The 23413-nt window shown below is 37.4% G+C and overlaps 2 protein-coding genes and 1 pseudogene across 2 annotated transcripts in view; 2 read left to right on the top strand and 1 right to left on the bottom strand.

Moving 5' to 3' along the window:
• Positions 1-10471, top strand: part of ADAM22 (ADAM metallopeptidase domain 22) — a 236308-nt gene extending 225837 nt beyond the window's left edge. Inside the window, exons 29-30 of the mRNA XM_023532581.1 lie at positions 1426-1549; positions 4615-10471. Of these exons, the coding sequence (XP_023388349.1) occupies positions 1426-1549; positions 4615-4635 (145 nt within the window). The 3' untranslated portion in view covers positions 4636-10471. The remainder of the gene's footprint in view (positions 1-1425; positions 1550-4614) is intronic.
• A 3762-nt stretch (positions 10472-14233) lies between these two features.
• Positions 14234-23413, bottom strand: part of SRI (sorcin) — a 13904-nt gene continuing 4724 nt past the window's right edge. Inside the window, exons 4-8 of the mRNA XM_011364030.1 lie at positions 18371-18414; positions 17455-17602; positions 17131-17244; positions 16065-16123; positions 14234-14453 (exon numbers count right to left, since the gene is read on the bottom strand). Coding sequence (XP_011362332.1) covers positions 14427-14453; positions 16065-16123; positions 17131-17244; positions 17455-17602; positions 18371-18414 — 392 coding nt within the window. The 3' untranslated portion in view covers positions 14234-14426. The remainder of the gene's footprint in view (positions 14454-16064; positions 16124-17130; positions 17245-17454; positions 17603-18370; positions 18415-23413) is intronic.
• Positions 21382-21500, top strand: LOC111742987 (annotated as a pseudogene).

Raw genomic sequence — 23413 nt, 5'->3', positions numbered from 1 at the left:
GAGGTTTATAGAAAAAATTATTTTAAAAGATTGGCTTGAATTTGGTGTCTATAAAATAGAAACTGATTTGAAAATTATAGCAGAACCCAAGCAAAGGGTAAAATATGCACTAGAACTAAAATTTTAAATAAAGGAGAAAAAAAAAAGACATCTTTATGCTGTTGCATGCAGTGTAGGTAGTAGGCCTTCCCCCACCCAGTATCACCCCACTACCAACCCTTCCGGGCTGAGACCGTCACTCATGGGATGCAAGTGCATCCTACTGGAAGGAGTGCAGGTGCTTTAACATGGCAGTGTAACCAGGTCAGTGGTGTAGCTCGTGACCACCTTGCACCAGGAATTGAGGAGTCACAGATCCGTAGTAGTAACATCTGTGAGTGGATAGCGGCTGCCACATTATCACATCTATTTCCCATTGACATGGTGTAAGTTGACTCTTTTCACTCTCAGCTGTTGTTTTCACTTTAAAGACAAGATGGTAGATAATGGGCTCTTCCAGTGTGCTCAGCTTAGGCACATGCTGAATCAAACAAGAACAGCATAATACACCAAGCACTTATGCAGATCTTTCATATGGAGTATCTCCATGATGAAGAAGAGAAAACATGTTATCCAGATAGGAAGGGTTCTTGGCATTGTGTTTTGTTTTAGTTTTAGTAAAATCCCAGTCAATAAAATGTAGCCACCTTATTGACGTGACAAGTATACCGTACATGAGTTATCAAGATCTACTTTTATGGCTTAGAATCATCCCCTGTACAGAAATGTGAATTGTAGGGACTAATCAGGCCATTTTTGTATGTTCTCATCAGACTCTTTGTTTGGCTGGAACTCTGCACTCCTTACTGCTTGCATGTTTACTAATTTATTATTAAAACCTCTGTATTTGCCTTTGTTCTTTCACAACTAACACACTGGTCTCTGAATGCATGAGTTTTGTGTAAACTGGTGTGTGACTTAGCAACTAATAAATGTATCAATTGTATTGTATTTTCGGACCTTAAAGATATAATTGGAATAACTACTAAAAATATCTTTTAGGTTAAATGGTAAATATAAGGCAGAATATTGATATGCTGTACATGTAATTTACCATTATGAGCTCTTAGAATAATTTTATCCCTTCTCCATTTTAGCTTTTTATCTATTCTATAGGAAACTGCATAATTGGCTTTCTAGTTGAAAAGTATGATTCTGTATACCAACATTTAGGCAACCCATTACAGTTATGAAATTGGAAAGATAAAATTCTAGCATGCCAGTATTCCAGCATTGCAAATGACAGATTATCTCCTGATAGCTAAACCTTTGCAATAATAGCCTATGAAAATAGAAATTAGAGGGTTTATTCTGAACCCAATTTTCAGATACTTGCAAAAGATATTAGGCAATCACATAATATTTCATGTGTTCTCAATGTCTCAGGACTTTATCTCCTGCCAAGTCTCCTTCTTCATCAACTGGGTCTATTGCTTCCAGCAGAAAATACCCCTACCCAATGCCTCCACTTCCCGACGAGGAGAAGAAAGTGAACCGACAAAGTGCCAGGGTATGTGAAGACTTCTTCCTTCCATATGCTGACATCCTTGGTCATTATCATTTATCTATGAGTTCATATTTTAAAAGAGTCCCCTTTCCTTCTTTGTTCATAAGCAAATAAATTTGAAAAATAGAAGATTCTCGGGTTTTTTGACTCAGATTTATATTTGCACATTAGTTTAATTACATTGATAAATTCTAGAAATAATCAGTCCTTGCTATATATTTATATCTGTTATTATTAATTGTAGCTAATACATTACAACCTGGAATAGGTAATGCAGAGAATATATTTTGCTCTATCTTTTTTTTTTTTTTAATGTACCCAGACATGCAAGAGATTAAGTAAACTAGCTTTATTTCCATGCCCAGTTTGCTTACTCAGACCTTTCCACCTGCTGAAAACACCCAATAGGATTTTAGAAGTAGGAACCCATGGCAGTAAATCAGGTTACTGTCTTAGAGATGGGGGTGAAATTTGGATACAAGGAAAGGGGACTTCGAAATCTGTAATATGTAGTGTATGGCAAAGGGTATGGTGAAATTTAGCAACATTTTGTGTCTTTAAAAAGCCAGGTTTAAAAGTGTATATGGAGTTGATTATTTTTATAAAAATACAATTTATCAGAAGTTTCCTTTAAACACTAAGTCTTCTTTTACATTTTAATCGTGATTCTAATCAGTTTCACAATGTTCCCAGAACAGATCCATTATATGAAACTGGAAATACAGTCGAGTTTAGAGAGGCAGACCAGCCCTCAGAGACTTAAGTGAAAAATTTAACTGAAGAATAATTACCTTTATTGACGTCCAGGCTTTGTTTTGGTCAGTTACATTATAATGACCTCAGAAAAAATTTTGCAAAAAAATTAAATAAAACAAAGCTTTAAAAGCCTGAATGGATTCATCTGCTAGTGGGTTCTGGGTTCCTAAGCCTTTTGGTTTTGAAAGATGTTTCAGAGCCTCTTTGATCCTGAACTTAAATCATGGGGTTCGAGGTAAACATGGATCAAATTTTAACTCCATCAACTCCGAGACAATAAGAAAACATGACTCATTAAACGCTGATTAGGTCACTATAATCAAAAAGACTTTAAAAATGATCAGTGGTGTTTTGATAATCATACAAAATATTACCATGATATGTTAACATGGGAAATAGTAAAAAATGGAAGGGAAGAAGAAAACTCCGATTTTCAGCATTCAGGCCTTAAAAAAACTTTTAATGGTTATCTGGTTGTTCATGATATGAGTATGTGATAATGAAATCTAAAGTGATATAATTCCTACTTCCCTAGGGAATGGCCAAAATATAGCACCCCACTTTATCCCTTCAAGAAATCATCTATATTGCTACTATGCTCTTTGTAGTTAGAGACCATCTCTTAGCTGTCATCATGCCAGGGTGTAGTTTATTGCAGATTTTCCCATATGAGAACTTTTGAAAAAGACAGCTCCAGAGAGGAAATGGCTGACCATAGCCCCTGCCCTGGGCTGAGTGGGGCAACTGTGAAGACTGTAGCCTCTGAGACAGGTCTGGTTGGTTCCATCCACTATAGTGCGTCCATATGAGCATGCACTAGAATCCTGCAGAAGAGACAGCTCCTGTCTCTGGGCTGTCTTTGTGGACTATGGAGACTCAAACAAGCAGATCTTTCTATCAGCAACCCCTCTTACAGTCATCAGACATGGCCAAGGTCATGTGTATTCCTAAAAGTGATGGCTTGGCAGTTCTTTGTTCCTTTTTCCTCACTGGAATAATCATGACCTTCAGGTTTTCCCAGGGTCATTCTTTGTTCCTCTCTTCTTTCTGCAAGCTGTAACTTAAAATTTAATCTTCATCATCATTTGTGAGGAAACTGGGTTCACTGAAGTCTGAACTCTTTATTACTCCATACCAGCCTCTGAGCATCCATCCAGATGTTTGTTCCCTCAGACCCCCTGCAAGCTCCCTGTTTAACCATCCATTTTCACATGTCTCCCCTGACAAGTATCATCCACACACAAAGGTCCTCACAGTTGAGGGATTTAGTTTCCAAAGGGTACGGAGGTGGCTGTCTTTTTAAATGAAAATGATGTATAAAGCTAACCTAAGGCAGATAACTTAGGCGGCTTCATCACAGCCCTGTGAGGTAGCCAACTCTGACATTCTGAACGAGATTTCCATGAAGATTCAAGAAAATATATTAAGTGAACCTATATAGAAATAGCCACTCAGTCACTTAGCTATTTCTTCTTTTTCTTTCCCAGAAACTCATTAGGTATGTAATGACATGCCCCGGATTTCCAGTAAAAATAGAATTTGGATGGAAATTGGACGCAGCCTAAGTCACACTTAGGCTTTCTTTGTTCATGTTTATAATTATTATACCAAATTATATTGTTTGGAAATATTTTATCAGCTTGATCTTTTTTTTTTTTTTTTAATAATTGGCTTTCCTTCTCTGGCGAACTGAGTTGCATTCATATTTAATTATGCCAAAGTTGTTTCTAGTCCATTAAGGCAATTACTGAACGTCATATAAATTAGACATGAACAAGGCAAATATGAAGAACTGGTGGTAGAAGCAAGGAGAGGGTAGAGGTGAAGGAGTTAAAAAAATTGACATCCTGCCCTGGATTATATTCTGATATGTCAGCTCCTGAGAGAGGACAGTTGTCTAGGAGATAGAGATGGAACTGGAGGGTACACAGCCTGGTAATTGGTGCAGGGCAGTGCTTCTGCCCTGCACCAATAACCAGGTAGAGGTGACGTTGATAGAATCATACTTCCCTGAGGTCAGTAGTTCTCAGTGTTGACTATATATGAGATTGTCTAAGGGACTTTTAAAATACACATTAAATGAACATGTGAGGATTTTCTTGTATTAAAAGGATTGTTAAAAAGGTTGAGGTAGATTTAGAGGAAAAAAGAGCTAAAAACGTGTTTATCAATTTATTAGACTTTGCAAGAGTTTGCATCCACAGTCACGTAAGTATGAATGGAATCACTAAATCTTTTTTTGTCTACATGACTGAGAATACATTTGTTTCCTGCTTTCACAATGTGCAATTTTACTTTTCTCTGTTGTGCAGCTATGGGAGACATCCATTTAAGATCAACTGTTTACATGTGATACATCGAAACTGTTTACTTCAACTTTTATAGAAACCCACCCTCACGGAATCACTGCAAATCTATCTGCTCTTCAGTCGATACAAAAACTCTCTGAGATGTCACAGAGGAGAGGAAGCTGAATCTCACATCTGGAAACCATTTTCTTTTTGTCATTGGCTTAGGATTTAACTGAACCATGAAAAGAACTACTGAAATGTTACACTATAACATGGAACAGTAAAGGTACTGGTATGTTAATGGATAACCCGCATGACAGATATATGTAGAAATACCACTTAAATTAACTCACATGACCCAAATGTAGCAAGTTTCCTAAGGGACAGTAGTAGATTCAGAACCTGACGTTCTGAAGCACATCCTCATTGTAGACAGTAATGCTATGTGCATGAAGCTTCTGTTTATTATTTTCCACATTTAAGGAAAAAACATCCCATAATAGCAACTAGCATGCAGGGCTAAGACATATAGGATTTTTCTGCAGGACTTTAAAGCTTTGAGAGGCCAATATCCCTTATGCCAACTTCAAACATGTATTTTTATTTTTGTTTTGTTTTTTACTTTTCATATTTATATCAGCACACAAGGACAATTGTACATATGTAAACATTTTTAAAATAAAAGAAGCAGCTATTACAGTGTATTTTGCCAAATGCCTAAAAACAATCAGTCACAGTCACATCATTGTCATCCATCAAATGGTCTTTAAAGATTATAAGCAGAAGATGTTGTAAATATAGTAGTCAATGCTGTAAATGTGTCTCTCCATAATTGGTATTTGTCTAAAACGCGACATCCCTTTAAACTGCGCAAACTCTGGAGGCAGTTTTATCAAGTAATTAATTAAACAAGAGAACGCACGCCCAGCAAAACTTGTGACCTCCACAGCTTGCTGGGGTAGGAGTCCAGTATTGCTTCTGCTGTCCTGCCTGCAGGCACTTTGCTGCTGATTGCTGCTCCTTGGGAGTCCCCCAGCCTGTCTGGTATCTCAGCAGCTGTTATCTTTCAGTACCAGAGCACATCTGTTAGTCTCACCCTGCAGATCTGCGAGGCCCACAGCAGTATGTCCTGCTGAAATTGAGCCAAGTGCACCAAAGACACATGAGACCATGGGCTGCTGATGCATGGGTGGCTTCCAACTCACCAATACTCTAACCCTTTGTGGCCTAAAGTTTTGTTCTGTAAAATGAATGACTCGTTTTAATAAAAACAACTTTTACACTGTTTATTAAGAATATTTATCATTAGTGGGATGCTTGAGTCCCAACTGGTCATTCTGCACAAGGTGATGGAAGGTTCTACCAGCTGGGCTAGGAAGCCTCAACAGGACACAAGGGGTAAAAAGGAATCTAAAGGCACAAGTGTGCAGCAACTGTGAAGTTACCCAAACAGCTGGCAGGGGAAAGAATCTGATGTTTTGAACTATATATATTTTTTAACCCATAGAAAAGAAATCTATGGTAAAGCCTTTTTAAAAAAAAAAAAAAAACCAAGAATTTGATAGCTGTCATAATGCAGCTATGCCATTCTAAAAGAAAGCTTTCCTAAGGGGGCTACCTTCATGAGCTCAGAAATTGTTGGGATCAACCAAATGCTTTCATGTGAAGAGTACTTTAAGTTTTTCCATTTTCTCTCATTTTTCTTGGAATCTGAAAGAAATGGAATCTGCAGACAAGACTGTAGAAATATCTTCTACATTTGATCTCTCCTAGTAGTGTCCATGGACAAAATCCATTTCACTTCCATGTGCACTCATCTTGGATGCCCAAACCAAAGGGCCGAGTTAGAAGGCAGCATTTTTTGCTGTGTGTGTGTTTGTCTTCTGTAATGGACCTCTCTTCTGAAAGTCTTTGAAAACTTTTGAAAATCAATTTAATCATCCAAAACAATAAAGTATAAACAGCATTTTCATGACAGGAAGGGTTGTAACTGCCAATACTACAAAATAATGATCCATCGGACTAAAGTTTGGGTGACATTGCCACATAGCTCAAGCCAAGGATGGGAGGGCAGATAGATTTAATGATACAGCAAATAAAGTGACTTTTGACCAAGATCACTTTGATGTGCACTGAATGTTTTCTGGTATTGAGTGTATAAAATGCTAAAGTTATAAGGTTTATTTTGACTATAAAAGAGTTTATAGATTTGAATGTAAGGTCCCTCATGTATATATGCTCCCGAGTTCCAGTTACACAGCCCTAATTTGAAGGAATCCACAAATGGTTAGTCGTGTAGTCAACAGATCTCCTTAACCCTCTCTCTCTTTCCTAACCTTTTCCATTATTTTTATGTGAAAATTATTTCAACCGAAAATCATTATTATGTGCCTTTTAGGAGACGTGGTTGCTCTAGAGGTGGATATGTATAGTTTATAGTCATCCTCCTTAGTAATAAGCTTCGTATGGAACTGAATGAAAAGTTTTGTTTTATTTGCAGGGAGACTATGATTTTATAGTAGCTTTAATACTTTATTCTGGGTATATACTGTATCTAAGAATGTTTAAACATTCTTATAGCCATTTGCAGAATTCTTTGGGAAGTTTATAATCTTTGTGGATAATTTCTAGAAGTACCTATATGTGCACTCATGTTTGGTGTTCTAGATATATTAAATTTAAATATTTATGACTTTTCATCCACTGAGGCAGGGAGAATGAACCCATGATACCAAATATAAGCACAGCATTATTTTTTTAAATATCTATTTTAGAGAGGAATTTTGAGGCCACATAGCAGTTTGTATCATGCAACTAATATTTTATTCCCCAGTCTATTATAGGACTATTATGCTAAGCAGGGAAAAGCAGTCATTTGGCCTTTATGTTCCATTGTATGCCTTTTTTCTCTTTCTGAAAAAATGATAAGACTTCAGATTGACAACTCTACTGCCCGAGATGTTCCATTTAATCCATAGTCATTACAGTGTAGTAGACTTTGACTTAAAGAAACATTTATATCTTTCCACTAAGAGTTTCAACACGGGGGGTGTGGGGTAATGGAGCCCTGAAGGAACTGACTGGTCAGAATAATTGGTCTCTGTGTCCATCCGCTCTTTCTTTAGACAGGAAGTGGTGTCCCCCTCTGGTGTCTCTTAGTTAGAATGTGATCCCCAGGCCCCATGCAATCTGTGGAAGGAATAAGCTCAAACAGTGCAGCATAATGAGGGCTTTCAATTAGCTATAGTTGCTGTATTTTTTTTTTTTTTCAAGAAACTCAGTATTGTTCCTTAAGAAAAAGTTAACTAATAAAGCAAATGTAGGATTAAAATGCCAAACATATTTTGATATAGCTGCTTATTAAGTGATAATACAGTTTCTTTCTCTCCCCCCTTGCTTTAAAAAGGCTTTTAAAATTGTGTTTATACATAAGGTCAGTCCAGCACAGATTTCTGAAAATAAGATAGGGGTTTCTAAAAGAAGTTGCTGAAAAGATAAATTTAGATATTCTGGATACTTCCAGAGAAGGAAGACATTTTTTTTCCCCTTATTATTTTTTTGGTTAATTCTCTCGCAGATTTGCAAAATTTAATTCTGTCCATGGTCCCAGATCTCTTGGGGCTACTTTACCTCCTACCTTTTTAGATTTTATTTTTTACTTTGTATAGTTACCTATGGACCAGAGGAAATAACAGTGTTTCTATTCATTTCTTTCAGTGTTTCAAAATCAAGTCATTTATTTATTTCATCCATTCTTCATTTCTTGCTGTTATGTAGTTCTATTTTAACTTATATATTTAGTGCTTTAAGTATTTCCTTGTGTTATTCACCATGATAATAAATCCTTACCTAAATAGAAGTGGATTATATTTTACTTTATTTTAAAGAAGAGGGAATTTATCGGAGGGATATCGAGCATGCAGAGTGTATGGGAGAACAAAGTACAGTGCTGATTGAAGGGAGTGAAGGAATGAAGGGGGCTAAGACAGCTGCTGCCACAGCCTGCTTAGGACACCACAGCCAGCTGCTGCCGTGGACATCCCTGTAGCAGCATATTTCAAATGCCATCCTACCAGTTGGTAAGTTGGCATGAATTTTCCATGAAATGCTCTGACTTCCATTTGCGGCATTTCCATTTATGCTTTTAATGATCTTTTCCCTTTCACTTCTATGTTTTCCTCTAAAACTGCCACCCAAATGCTTTATTTACTTAGATGGAGTCAAGATGAATTTCTCATTCTCATTCTACTGGCTTAACAGCAGCAAACATTTATAAGCAGCAGACATTTCTATGGAACAGGGCTTAATTTGAGGCTCAAGCTTTATTTTTCCCCTCAAGAGATCTTTTCTGAATTAGTAACACTACTCTGATTTTGGACACAAAATCAGAGTAGGCGTGGGAGAGCTAAGGACTTTGACAAACAGCTCCCCCTGTTTATTGGATTCTGAGGTGGCTAGCCACTTCTGAAAATCTACTGAGAGGCAGCAGCTGTGTGGGGGTGGGAGTGGGGGTTGCAGCCACACCTACTGGGAACCTTTGGCGCATGCTCATAGCATATGCTCTCTGTGCTTTTAATTCCAAAAGGAGCTTTTCCACCACACCTGAAGATGCGGAGGAAACAAAGATGCAGCAGGACCTGACAAATTAGGGGATAATATTTCTGTTCACACTTTATTCATTGCTTTGTCAGTCCCCCAAATGGAGCATCTTCCGGTTCAGTTTATAAGTAGAAAAACACAACATTCAAAAACAAAAACCTGCTAGTATTTTTGTCCTTTATATCCAGAGCCCGACAAATAGTAAGCATCTTTGCTCTGGGGTTTGAGAAATCCTTCCAGATCCTTCCTACTTCCGAAGCCGCTCCCCCTTAAGTAGCAGTCAGCCCTTTTCTCCCGACTAGGAGCTTTCACTGGCATAGAGGTTAAGTTCCTTCTTTGCCAAAATTGGCATTCGGGAGAACCACAGTGGGGCAGAGTAGCAGGGAGAGGCTACTTAGTCTTCCCACTTGGCACCTGGGCATAGATTGCATGATTTTGTTAATCACTGATTGGTTGTCAGGGTGTGTTCCAGGACAGAGAGGAGATAAGAAGCAACAAGCCTTGGGAGGTCATGGAGCATTTAGCCCTGGCCTAGGAGCAGAATGGAGATCTACATGCAGAGCTCCGAACACAAGATGGCCACTGAGGGAGGTGGGAAGAGAAATGCAGAGTGCCTACCACAGATGTGTGCTTCGCAGTTTTACTGACTGTTGGCTCTATACATACTTTGTGGTGGTCCAGCCCATGATGGGCCAGTCACTATTGCCTGGTGTGTACCTGTTGCATTGTGCAGAGAACCTATACAATACTTGCTGGTGCTTCAAGGCTGGCATCATCATTTCATATTTTTACGTATCCTTGAAATCAAAACCAGGGAATTTTTTTTTTTTTTTTTTACAAAAAGGCATACAATGAGACTAGTAATCTCATTAATATTTTTACAAATTCATCAAGAAAGTTTTCAAAAAAATTATGAAAAGAGCATTTTCCTCTCAAGTTGAAAAACACACATATACTAATCTACATTTATTTTGGGGGCTTAGCCTCTTTATGAAGTTTCAATATATAGATTTGTTTTGATGGTAAAGCTCTATAATAATGCCAATGGCCCCCACATCTTTAAATACAGAGGTGCTAAGTTATACCAGATAACACAATATAGAAAGTGCTGATATGAATATGTATTCAGTAATAATACAAGCGTTCTTCCTAAATTACATGTGTATCACTGCCTGATTAGAAAACCCCTTTTTCTTTCTAATCCAGCACAAAACCAAACTGATTCTACAGTCTTTTTAATGGGTAAAAATGACCCAAGATCTTTGTTTTGTATGGAATTTTTTTTTTACACTGACTTCAAAAGTGCTTAACAAAAGGCTTATTCAGGATAATTAAGCATGTACTTTTTTAACTTGCTGGGAGAGACTTGCCCCTCCAGTCTAGCATCCCCAAAAGACTTTTTAGAAACTGGGCATTTTCCCTAAACACAGAAGTTTATATATTAGCCAGTATAAGTCTGTGCTAGTGTTTTCCACACTGTCATCTTTGAAGGGTGATGTCTACAGTAGAAGTCACTTGGTGGGGGACTGTTAATAGCAGCATGGTTTCAATTATGGTTAGCAGATAATTGTGTATATACTTAGATGGGCTTCTTTTTAACACATTCTCTCTGCCTCGCCGCACTTCAGGTTAAGGTATTTTAAAAATTAACTGGGTTTCGGCAAACACCAACTGAAATGTGTATAACAACTGCTTTCCTAAACAAGCGTGATTTGTTTTATGGCTGTTCAAGTTATGAAGTTGTTATTACATTGTAGGTAAACAAAATTTTGCTGTTTTTAAAGGTCACTGTAACTTGAGGTTTAAATATCTGGCACAATTTTATTAGTATTCAATTCTGAAGCTAATAAGGTACCATGGTTTTCTGTTACTCTCATTGTAACATCAATAAAGTGACTTTCAATAAAAGACCTATGTTATTTTGATGCATAACTCCCTTTATCCTATTTGTCTCCCAGCGGCTGTTTCTCTTTCAGAAGCTTTGTGGAGGTAATGTTAGGGGTTGGTTTCTTTTCCCTTCCATGCTGTCCTAGCAGGGACCATTAGCATGATGAAAAAATACAATGCTTTTTCAGTAAAGCCTGAATGCTCAATTCATTGGATAATTTCCTCAGCTGGATGGCAGGCAGAGGTCCTCTATTTATCCACCTGCTTTGCCTCATCTTTTTGTACTTTCTGCCTATCATAACAAGGATCAATTTCTTGTATCCTAACCTAGAGCCCAGGCTTATTACTTATATAATAAGCTAACCTGTGTTAGACTCTAAAACAGTGGGCCTTGGAGAGCTCGGTTTGAGTTAACTTAAAAACTGTCCCACCTGGCTACTTCGTCTCCCAAGCAGCACTTCAGCCAGTCTTTGCCCTGGCACTTGCAATTCCCTGCCTTCAGCTCAGTCTGGGGAAAAAAGTAGTTATATGTGAGAAAAACAATTCATTGACTAAGTGTTTATTATGAGTGCAAAAAAGCTTACAGTGATCACATACAGCTCCATTTCTTCTATTTATAGTATTTTAGGCATATAATAGTTCATTATATAATAGTTCATTACGATGAACAGTGAAAGAGTAACACTCAACTGAGTAAAAGCAAGTCTAGTTCAGACAGAGGAAGAAGTTTTAGCTCACATGCCATCACGTGGGCTGACAATACCACCTGGAACATCATGCTGATGTGGAGCCTGAACTCCACCTTGGCTCAGTGGGAGTGAGAGCTGTGATTACATAAGACCACTGCATATCTATGCCAGTCACCCGCAGGGAAGCACCAGGCCTCTCCCACGGAAGTGCTTGAAAAGGGTTCTAAGTACTTCATAACTGGTGAATCTGTGGAAGCATGAGACTAAAGCAGACATCTCCAAAATTAAATTAAATCTTGAGTTGAGGTGATTTGAGGAACTTAATCCTCCAAATGACTGAAGTATTCAGGTTTGAGCTCAGCTTTACCTGCTCCAACTATATGCTTTAGGAAAAACAGACCAAGAAACAGTTTTAAAGAAGGGGGTGAGTCTGCACTGTAAGAAACACAGAACCCAATATAAACAGAAATAAGGCAACACAAGATTCACTTGTAATGAAGACTTTGGCTGTAACTGAAGAAAGGGGATGGATACGTCAAATTTGTCAAGGGGAAGGAAACTTTCTAACTGCAGTGACATACTGACTAGGCTCCATGCTTTCGGAAAGAAAGTGAAAGTAGACGTAGAGGAGATAAGGAGACTTGCTATAAGGTATCAATAATTAAAACTGAATTAATTATTTCCAGAGACATGGTTTTGTCATACTTTAGCACTTAACCAAAAGCAAATTCAGAACCATGGCTGGTGTAGCACACTGTGGGACTCATCAAATGATGGTTCAATTACGGCCCATAACCTCGGGTCAGCAAGGGCCCTCTTCCTTACCACATTACAGTGATCTTAGAAATAATCCTTTCCTTAAACTATGACTTCCTAAGAGGACCCTGGTGAGTTTGAAGAAACAGCAGATACTGTGACTCTGAGGGTGAGTTCTCTGCTTCCTGGTCCTCTAAGCCCTCTTTGGCCCTTTTCTGGACAGCTCAGGCTCAAGCTGAGCTTTGTGGCCTCACAGATAATATATATGGAATGAAACCTAGACCCACCACGTAATATAAAGCAGGCTTGCCTCACATTCTGATATGTCGCCCAGGTATGACTTCTTGACATAAATACATACGTTAGGGTTGAATAAATATTTATGAAATGAATATATATTAGCAATATTTGAAAAAATCATTAGTAAAATGAGACTAAAGATGCTTAGAAATGTTTTATTTTCATTGGTTGCCAACCAATTGATCATCAGAATGGTAACTCTCACATTGTGCCTTAAAATTAGACAGGTGTTCTGCTGGTGGGGAAAAAACAGGCTAATTTCATTATTTTATCTGTTAAGCTCTCTTGCAAAAAAGCGCAAACCAGGTCAGCTTTAAACTTAAGAAACAGAAACATTATTGGTACCATTAAACCAACACACTTTTTCATGTTCAGATCTACCTTAGGAGGTAAAATTATCTCCTTTTTTAAAGACAGAGAAACTGAGGCTCTGAGATTATCTAAAATGATCAAACCACATATTTAGTAAGAGGCACAGCCAGCATGAGAATCCAAATCTTACTTGAAAGCACATGGTTTAAAAATTTTTTTTAAAAAAGACTTCCATTATAAATGTAATAGTTGCTTATCAGAGAATGTGTGGAAAAGTAGTAGGAAGGAAGAAAATAAACTCATGATCCTGACTTCCAGTGGCAGTCACACTGACATTTTGGTACACTCTTTCCAGTCCTTTTGCTGTATATATTTTTAAATGTAAGTGTGAATACATGGCGTATCCAAATGGAAATATCAATATTTAAAAAAATTAACATCTGATTTTAAAAGGAAAGCACACATTGTAGAAAACTTGGAAAATACTGAAATGTATAAAGGAAATGAAAATCTCCTAGAACCCTATTAGCCAAAAATAACCAGTTTATATTTTCATATATTCCCATAGTCTTTTTCTATCAATTTTCTTTTATACATAGTTAAGCTCATAATGTACAAGCTTTTTAAGCATTGTTAACAAAGGTTTACATGGATGATGACAAAGATCTTGGTGACAGTGTTTACCACTCAAATTATTCAATAGGTTTCCAAGAGGCAGAAAATAATCACTCATGTTCCCTGTCCATTCATATGGCCATCGAAAAGTCTATAAGCCTTAAAGCCTGTGCAAGTTTCCACTAACATGAACCATGACATCGATTTGCATGGTTTTTTTGTATCCAAGTAGGTCTAAAACATTTTACATAAGGCTACTCCACACATAAGGCTTTCAATACCAGGCGAAAAGCCCTTCTGGGAGAGGAATGACAACAGCTGTAGCCTGATGAAAGGTTTTAGTGTCCTACAATGACAGATACATAATGTGCCTTAAACATTTTGCACACTTAAGTTTACATTAGAGAGGTTTAGCAAAAAAAATAAGGCGTATGACAATGGCTCAAGGAAGTTCTAAATGGCGTAAGAGACCTGATCTTAAATATTAATAAAATTTCAAGGAATTTATTATTTAAATTGAAAACAAAACTTCAGATGTACATAAAGTAATAAACCTTAACAAGAGCTGTTAAGGAAAAGTGGCAATGCAAGTTTACACACATTATGAAGGCAAGGAGAAAGAACAAAAGAACTAAAGCTGGAATGTCGATTGTATTCATACAGCCTCCTCTTGATTTAAACACTCATGACACACTGAATGAACTGAAAGAGAAAAGTCAGTGTTAGTTACACTGAATGCATCCTAGCTTATTTAGGCAGCTTACATTTTCATATTCTAATTTGAATTGTGGGTTTAAAAAAATCCTTTATAAAATAAGAGTGATGTATGGAAAGGTTCATTTTTTGAGGGAAGCAGTCTAACAAAATCCAGTGGGTTTCTCACATGACAGTTTCTTACAGGAAGCAGATCTTACTCCAAAAGGATAAAGAGTTATTTAAATTCCAAATAATATCTAAGACTCTAGCAATAGGTATGGTCAAAGGTACCTACCCAAACACAAAAAGTTGAGTTTATCCTGTTATATTATGTGGGGGCTTCCAAACTGCACAGGATTACCCCATTACCCTAACAGAGCTCCTTTAGTTTATTCTCTTAAAATACACTTAATTAAATTTTAGTATGCAAGTATATGTATTCACAGAAACAAGATATCTATCTGACCCTTATGCAATTCAGAAACCCCAATTTAGAAGCATCGATGCGCGCTCTGAAATGTTTCTTGCTTCGCCACTAAACACACATCAATCACTAGACCGCTTTTTCTATCAATTTTCTTTTTCACTCTTCCAACACCTGTGAGGCACTCACTGTACACTGCAAACCCTTGCAGTACTCCTGCAAGGACATGCTGATTCTCCCATTTCAGGAAACAAGAAACTAAGGGTCGAGATGTTTAGATATGTTTTAAGTGGCTCCATCTCAGACCAAGGCCTGTGCACTTTCCACTCCACAGGCCACCTCCCCATCCTTGGAAACAATGATGGGATTGTCACCTGAGAAGTTGCACATTAAAGAGAACACATATTTAAGCAGAAAAAACAAACCTGACGAGAAGCTTGTCTAAAGTGTACACGGAACTGTGATAGCTGCTATACTGAATGCATGTGCATCTCTGTATTTGGTAATGGAGAAACATTTTAGAATATTCAGTGATTTCAATTCTAAAAGTGATTTTTTAAATCAATGGCTGAGTGAAAAATGGAAACAACTTTGTTAAGTATATTCAACTAACGCCATCAAAGATGGCACCTAGTTACCTTTACACTGGTTACATGGCCTTATCCTACCTCATTTAGTGTGGCTATTTAGTAAATACATACTTTTAAATTATGACTTAAGTTTCTGCCTGAGGTACATGGATGAGCCAAGTACAACTTTGAGATGTTAAAATTACTTCTCAATGTCTGAAATGATTTGTTTATCAAAGGCAAGAGCAGATACAACATCTGCATGGTATTCTTCAAGGACATTTCTGATAAAAATCTCACAATAGTCCAGTCAAGAAGGCATTACTACTTTCTCTTTCCTCAAACAGTCTCAGAGCAATGCAGAAACCTGCCTAAGTGACCCAGCTACTGAGTGGGACAAGCTGGGCTTTCACCCAGGTCTTTTAATGCAAAGCAAACAGTGGTCTATGGATAAGATGAATAACAAATGAAATTAATAAATTTTGAATGGTCACTCTTTCTCATCATTTATGCCTTGAATACTCTCTTGCATTCTGATAATGTTCTTAAGAGCTAACTTTAAAAGAGATGCCCATTCGGTGTACATTTTATTTATCTACTCAGTTTGAATTTATTGTAACTTACATCATCATATGGGAAATTCACAACACCTTGCTGACCAGTATCCCGTCTTCGAAAACTGTCTGTAAAACACCACAGTAAAATTTATGTTTTTTTTATACATCTTGTGTGAACTCACAGTAATTATTTTGGCATTGGGTTCAAACTGCAGTAGCATTTAGATTGTACAACCAGCCAACATAACAGATCAAAGAAGCCAACTGTATGAATATGAGATTTAATATACAACAAAGTAATACAATGTGAGGAAGCTGGCCAGTTGTCTTTTTCGGTGTGGAGCTGGAAGAAAACACCTTATCTCAAGTCAGTAAAAGTGGTGCAACTTCCAAGGCCATTACTTAATGGTGATGAAAGCAAGAATTTCAAACTTCTTAATAATATAAATATTAATTAAAGAATATATGGATGAGTCCCTAATAGGAAAAATGGGCTGCAATAAAATATTCTACCCATTGAGCTCTGTCCTATTGAAAAGGATTTACTTTTATTAAAAAAAAAAAATCTGCCTTCAAATTTTGTTAGGATGCAAAAAAAATTACAAAACCAGATATTAAAACGAGTAAAAAGAAAAGAAAGGAATGGAGTAAGGAAAGATATACAGAAGAAATAGAGGGACTAGAAAAGTGGAAATTACTCATATCACCTCATTTAAGAATTACACCTGAAACAGATGACCACCATTTTAAACCTCCAACAGGAGGAATTAGGAAAGAGAACTATAAATGAAAAATTCCGCTTTTCAAATATTTCGCATTCTAGAGAGAAATTACAGAATATTGCTCATACACTGATCAAAAAATTATGTTTTGGAACATTTAGTTAGGTTTTAGAACATTTAGTAGAATTTAGTTAGGATTATTTTAACGGCAGATTACTCACTAATTCTGAAAGAAATTGTGGGGGGAAAAAAGGAATAATTCTGCTAAATATGCTCAACAGCAATATTAAAAAGCCACTGAAATTAGAAAAAAAGACTGGGACAATAAAGTTCAGAAGCACTGAGAAATGAAATGTCATAAAAACTGTGGTTTCTTGGCCTATGGAGATGATACTGTCTCAAAGAACTCACCTGTTAGAGCTCGCAGTTTGACACAACAGGCTATGTAATCATCGAAGGTGATCTTTCCATTGGTGCTGTATCGTTTTGCAATTGAATTGACGGCCTGGGGACTCAACCGAAATCCTGAAAGGAAGAAAAATCATCCAACAACAAAAAAATAAATAAATAAAGGGTTACAAAGGACCATTAAAATAATCAAGCACAATTTTTTAAGACAGAATACTCATTTTAATTATGAGCACACACTTTTAGAAGATAGGAACTGCCTTCGTGTAGCATTTAGTTTTAGAAATGAAAAGTTACTTCTACCAATGAACACTTAGCCATACCCACCCATTGTCGTCAGGGCCTTCTGAAGTTCTTGAGGATCCACTGTTCCACTCCTGTCGCTGTCAAAGCTGATGAAGTGCTGTCTCCAGCCATTCAGTACAGACCAGAGTTCTTTAAATTCACTGAAACCCATTGTGCCTGACATATCTCTCTGAATATAATTAAGGATTAGAGCTTTTTCTTTAGGGAGCGGGGGTGGGGAGGGAGGAAGGTAACATTTTCTAATGATTAAATATCAGGGATAAGAAAATTTAATGTTCTTTCTGCTAAAAAGGTTAAAAATGTTATACGTTCTTCTTGGTATGATATAGTAAAAAGACAGTCTAGTGATGTGATAAAAAGGGCCTATGGAGAAAAAGCTCTGAGTATATATTTTCTTCGTGGAGAAAAAGATAATCTGTGATATGATTACAAGGAACTACGATGGCCATTGTGAACCATATGTGAAATGCAGTCTTGTTACTGGACCTGGGCTGCCCTTTCTGGGTGTCCCAGGCTATGCGGCTTACGCTTCTGTCTTGGGTCCTCTTTGGCCCTAATGCTCCCTTGGTAAGCCCGCCCAGGCCCCGTAGGTCAGTACTAACTATACTGAGTCCAATAACTGTGCTGTGAAAAATTCTACTGCTTGACGGTCAGGTGTGAGTCATGCTGAACAATCACTATTAAAGCAAAACAGCTTTCCTGATGACTCAGATTTCTATACTGTTCTCCTTTCCTTAAATTCTCAAATAACCAAGCTTTCTTCCTTTCTTCTAAGCTTTCTTACTTTTTCACACCAAATTCTATCTTTAAAGCTAACGATTTCAGAAAACTCCTTTGTGGTCATTTGTGTCACTCTGTGTTTACTGGGTATTCTTAAATGAATTCCTTTAGGAAGAATTTTTTGTCAAAAAATACTCTAGACAGCAATCAAGGATACATCCAGCATTGAAACCATAAGCCGACAAGTCTCCAGGTTAAAAGCTGTTAATTCAAGAAAAGTACACAAAATATTAATACAATTTCAAAAATTCATTACATTAGCTAATTCTAATTAATTAGCAATGTGATTACTTATATACTTTTGTTTTTAAATGCTACACAATTTTTGTGGAACTAAATTTTATGGAGCTTTGAAGTATATTTTTTTCCAGAAAGGATTTCTTCTGGAACCCAAATTTGATTTTAACAACTTTATAGAAATCTTTTAAAAAGTACTGCATAATACCTTTTAATATTTTTAGGTGTGATCATGGTTTTGAAGTTAGAGAAAAAAGTGTCCTTATCTTTCCGAGAAGTATACACTGAAGTTATTTGTAGGTATAATAAATGATAAGGTATCTGGAATTTTCTCCAAAAGAAAACGGCAGGGTTATTATAGACGAAACAAGAATGGTAATACATTGATAATGGTTGAAGTAGAATGAGGAGTATAGAGAAGTTCATTGTATAATTATCTCTATCCTTGGATAGGCTTAAAGTTTTCTACAGTCTTTTAAAAATATTACATAATTCTGCCTTTGAAACTGTAATATAGTGAGTCCAGTTCACCATAATGAACGACAATGTATTATATCCACCATGGTGAGTAGAAAGGTAGGGGTACTTTGTTCATAACTGACTATAAATAGCTGGTTTGCTAGTTCTTTGTCTAATCTTTTTTTGTTGTTGTTCTTTTCCCTTTGTCAGGCACTGAATAGTACCACCTACCTCAAATAGCCTATGACCTCTTTTCATATACAGTAAGCTTATACATGAAATCGGATAAAGACATTCGCTAGAATTGTGTTAAGAGAGCTCCCTGGAGTAAGACCCAATGAACAACTCAGTGATGGACACTGTTCAAGAGCCCTTTCAATTTACTTATAGTTTGAAGGTGTTAGGAGGGCATTTCCATATGTAGACAACCAAGAGAATACACTTATTGGCTAACAGCCTACTGATAATTTACCTAAATACTGGCAAATTAATAAGAATTCCTTGCATCTTACATTATGTTAATGGGAATAAGTAACTTTGAGGAGATATTATATAAGTACAAAGAAACTGAGGCTACAAGGCAGAAGCAACAAGTGTAATGTGGGCAAAACAGTGTAAATTCTGCAAGCTTATAAAGATGCACACAGAACTGTTATTTTCTATAGCTCTTACTAGATTCATTTTTATCTCAAACCAAACTGAATTTAAAACACAATGGAGTTAACTGTTATTACTTAATGTCTCCAAACAGCATAAACTACAGGTTTTCCACTTTTAACAGATTCCTGTGTTTGGCATATCCTGGAACCTGAAATAAAAGCTTAGAGATTATTTCTATTTTGGTTCTTCAATCTCCATCTGATCCACAATAAAAATCTCTGAGGTGAGAGGACGCAACACTTTCCAACCCTTTTGAGAAAGTGTTGGTCAACTTTTCATTCTGACTTTTAAGCTGTATAGAGGTATGATGTCACTCTAGTCTAGACCAGCAGTTCTCAATCTTGGGTGCTTATGAGAAGCACCCCAAAGCTTCAAAAGATCCTGATACCTGGGATGCACTATACAACAACTATTATTATTTTTTCCAGCTTTATTGAGAAAGAATTGACATACAACATTATGTAAGTGTAAGGTGTACAATGTAATGATTTGTGTATATATTGCGAAATGATTACGATAATATAGTTAACATACCCATCATCTCACAGTTACCTTTTTTTGTGTGTGTGAGAGCTCTTAAGATTTACTCTTAGCAACTTTCAACTATACAATAAGTATTGTTAAAAATAGTCACCATCACCAAAGAACAATTAAATTGGAACCTCTGAGCATGGGATCCAGAAATCAGTATGTTTTTAAGGCTTCTCAGATGATTCTAGTGGGCAGCCAAGGGTAAGATCACTGTTCTACACAAAGTGTGAGTCCTGGACCAACCATGTTACTATCACTGGGGAACTGGTTAGAACTGCAGATCCCAGTCCTTATTCGACACCAACAAAATGAGAATGTACATTTTAACAAGATCCCCAGGAGATATATATTTATATTAAAGTGGCTTGTATAATCTAGACCAGCATCATCAGGAAACGTGTTCAAGAACAAATTCTCAGGTCTTACCCCAGACCTCCTGAATGAGAAATTCTAGTTGCAGGACCAGCAATCTGGTTTCAGCGAGCCTTCCAGGTGATGCTGAGGCTGCTAAAGTTTAAGAGCCACTGCTCTAGAGGGCCTGACAACCACATGCAGCCAATTGACAACCAGGATGCAGCCAATTATGTTTGGCTTATCAAGGTTTTTGAGGGGCTGTGTGGCAGACAGCTTCCCTGTCTCCTAGGTTCTATGAATGGCACCACCATCCACTTAGTCACCTGAGCCAGGAATCTGGCGGCATCAATTCCCTCTCCCCTGGTATTCAACCACCGTCTAGACAGCTTTGGGATCCATACACTTGCAGTCCCACTGTCACTTCCCTGGCATTTCTCAGCTGTACGACTCCAATGGCCACCTAACAGGTATCCCTGACTCCCTATGTCCCCCACACTCGTGTCCCCCAATTTGGTCTTTATCCTACAGCTAGGGTAGTATATGGTCCTCCATATAAAACCCAGCAGCGGTGTTCCATTGCTCTCAGGATAAAGCCCGAACACCTTAATTGGCACATAAGGTCATACATACATTTTCTAAGTTCAGCTAGTTTTCTACTCTTCATTCAACCCCCATATGCTATCTTTACGAGAATTTCTCAGTTCCTGGACTGAATCATGCTCCCTCTCATCTCTGGGTCTTTTGTACATGCCTGGAACTTTGCCTGTTTCAGCTTCCTCACCTCTGTCTGGGTTATGTGCCCCTCCTAGGTGATCCCACAGCCTCTATTCTTCACTTAGCCTAGCGCTTTCACAATGTCTTACGGGCACTGTTTGTGGTGGCACATCGTACCTAGCACATGGTGGGTGTCCATTAAAAACGTGTTGGGTCTACCGCCATGCCACCCTGAACGTGCCTGATCTTGTCTGATCTCAGAAGCTAAGCAGGGTTGGGCTGGGTTAGTACTTGGATGGGAGACCACTACAGAATACCAGGTGCTACAGGTGTTAAAAAAAAGTGTTGGTTGGACAAGTGAATGAACAGATGAGACTGCATTCTCTCATCCCTCTGCAGAAAGCTGTGTACTCCTCTCAAAGTCTAGAGAAGATACGTTTTTTAAATAAAATCTGATTTTAACTGATACGTACAAGTAACGTATAATCTCTTATCAAATATCAATCTTATGTCAAAACACCAATAAGAATATAAGACTAAGATTTGTCCATTTTAGAAAATCTTCCATATCCATTTACTCGACAAATGCCTATTACGTACTTATTATGTGCAAGGATCCAGATACCAAAAACACTGGAGATAACAAATGTGAAACTGGGTCCCGCCCTCAGTGACAGTCTAGGGAAAAGGTAAGTCATATGCACATACAACTCTAGTCAAGGGAGAGAGCAGTAAACTATAATAGAGGCACTGAAAGTACTAGGAGGGATTAAGGAGTTAGAGGCTCCTTTCTAGAAAGGAGAAAGAAAAAGACTTCATAGAAATAGCCTTTAAGCCCAGCCTTGAATGACAGAAAGATGAGGGACATTTGGTGAGAGCCAAACAGAGATAGGGACCAGCTTAAGCAGAGAAACAGGAAAATCCAGGGCAGGCAGAGGAAGTGGGAGAAAATACCTTTTAATGAGGCTACATTATAGAGGATCTTAAATTCCCACTAAGCTATTTAGCTTTTGTTTTGTAGGCAGCAAGGAACTACTCAGATTTTTTAGAGGACAGTGACAGGTTTGAACTGTGTGTCAGAAAGAACAGAAATCTGGTCATTTTTTTTGTGAGAATTTAAAAGGGAGAGAATGAAACTGGCAGTGAACAAAAAGAAAATTCACCATTCCAGACAGTTCTACAGAACTAGAATGCTCAAGTCTAATAAGTGTGGGTAAGGAAATACTTGCTTAATTTTACTTGTATTTTCCCCCCAGAAACGGCTTAATGCTAATTCTATTTTAAATAATTTCAAAATAATCTTTGCTACAATTTTACTTTCTTTTGTTCATTTTACTAGAATGCCTCAAACATCTTTTATTGTAGTAGAAATCCACAACGTAACAGACCTAGAGAAAAGCTCTACCTCCAGTTGTTTCTCTCAACTGTGCCACAGAGAAACAACTACACTGAAGGAAAAGAGAGCTGAATTACTGTCACAGACTAGAGCAACTCATCCACTCCACCTCTATGGAGTTTCTTTTTAAACTGGTTAAGAAGGTGCCTGTATGTACTGGGCTGGAGTATCTACCCCTGACCCTTATCTGTGCTATTTTGGTTTGAAAGCTCAGTTTAAAAGACCTGCTAACGTATAATTTCTGTATTACAAAACTCACTCTGATATCTCTCAAAAATGATGCTTTTGTGGTTCATTACAGCCTCCACCACCAGACGACGGCAAGCAAATTAATTCAATCACATGGTCCTGATGAGTCAGGAAATGTCTTCTCTGGCTCAATGATCTAAGGCCGTCACTAAGTGTGGCTTTCTTAAAAGAAATTTAAAAGGACTGCTCTCGAAGGATGTAGAACCCATTTTGTTAGCCAGATTTTAAAACCTACCACACCTCTTGTACTGAAAGAGTGTAGAAAAACAGTGTATGTTGTGACATAGCTCACTTGTGTAAACCCCGCTCTGAGACCTTCTTTGTTCACTAGCCCCAACTGCTTGAGGTTAACAATTAACAATTTAAGTGTACTGCCTACAATAATTAAAAAAACCCCTATCTAGACAGTGCTTCTTTTTTTAGACCAGAGTTTTAAAAGAGAGCTAGTTTAAAAAGAGAGCTAGTAACTATGCCAGACAGTCAAAAAATTCCACAATAAATCCTCAAAAGTGAATTTTAGTTTGAGCATTTTAATTCAGTTTGGTCAATATCTGATTTGAAAAGAGGGAGAGAGGGAGAGAGGGAGAGAGGGAGAGGGGG

This window comes from Pteropus vampyrus, unplaced genomic scaffold, assembly GCF_000151845.1.
Source record: "Pteropus vampyrus isolate Shadow unplaced genomic scaffold, Pvam_2.0 Scaffold4, whole genome shotgun sequence".
NCBI classification, from domain to species: Eukaryota; Metazoa; Chordata; class Mammalia; order Chiroptera; family Pteropodidae; genus Pteropus; species Pteropus vampyrus.
This window is presented reverse-complemented; position numbering and strand designations above follow the sequence as displayed.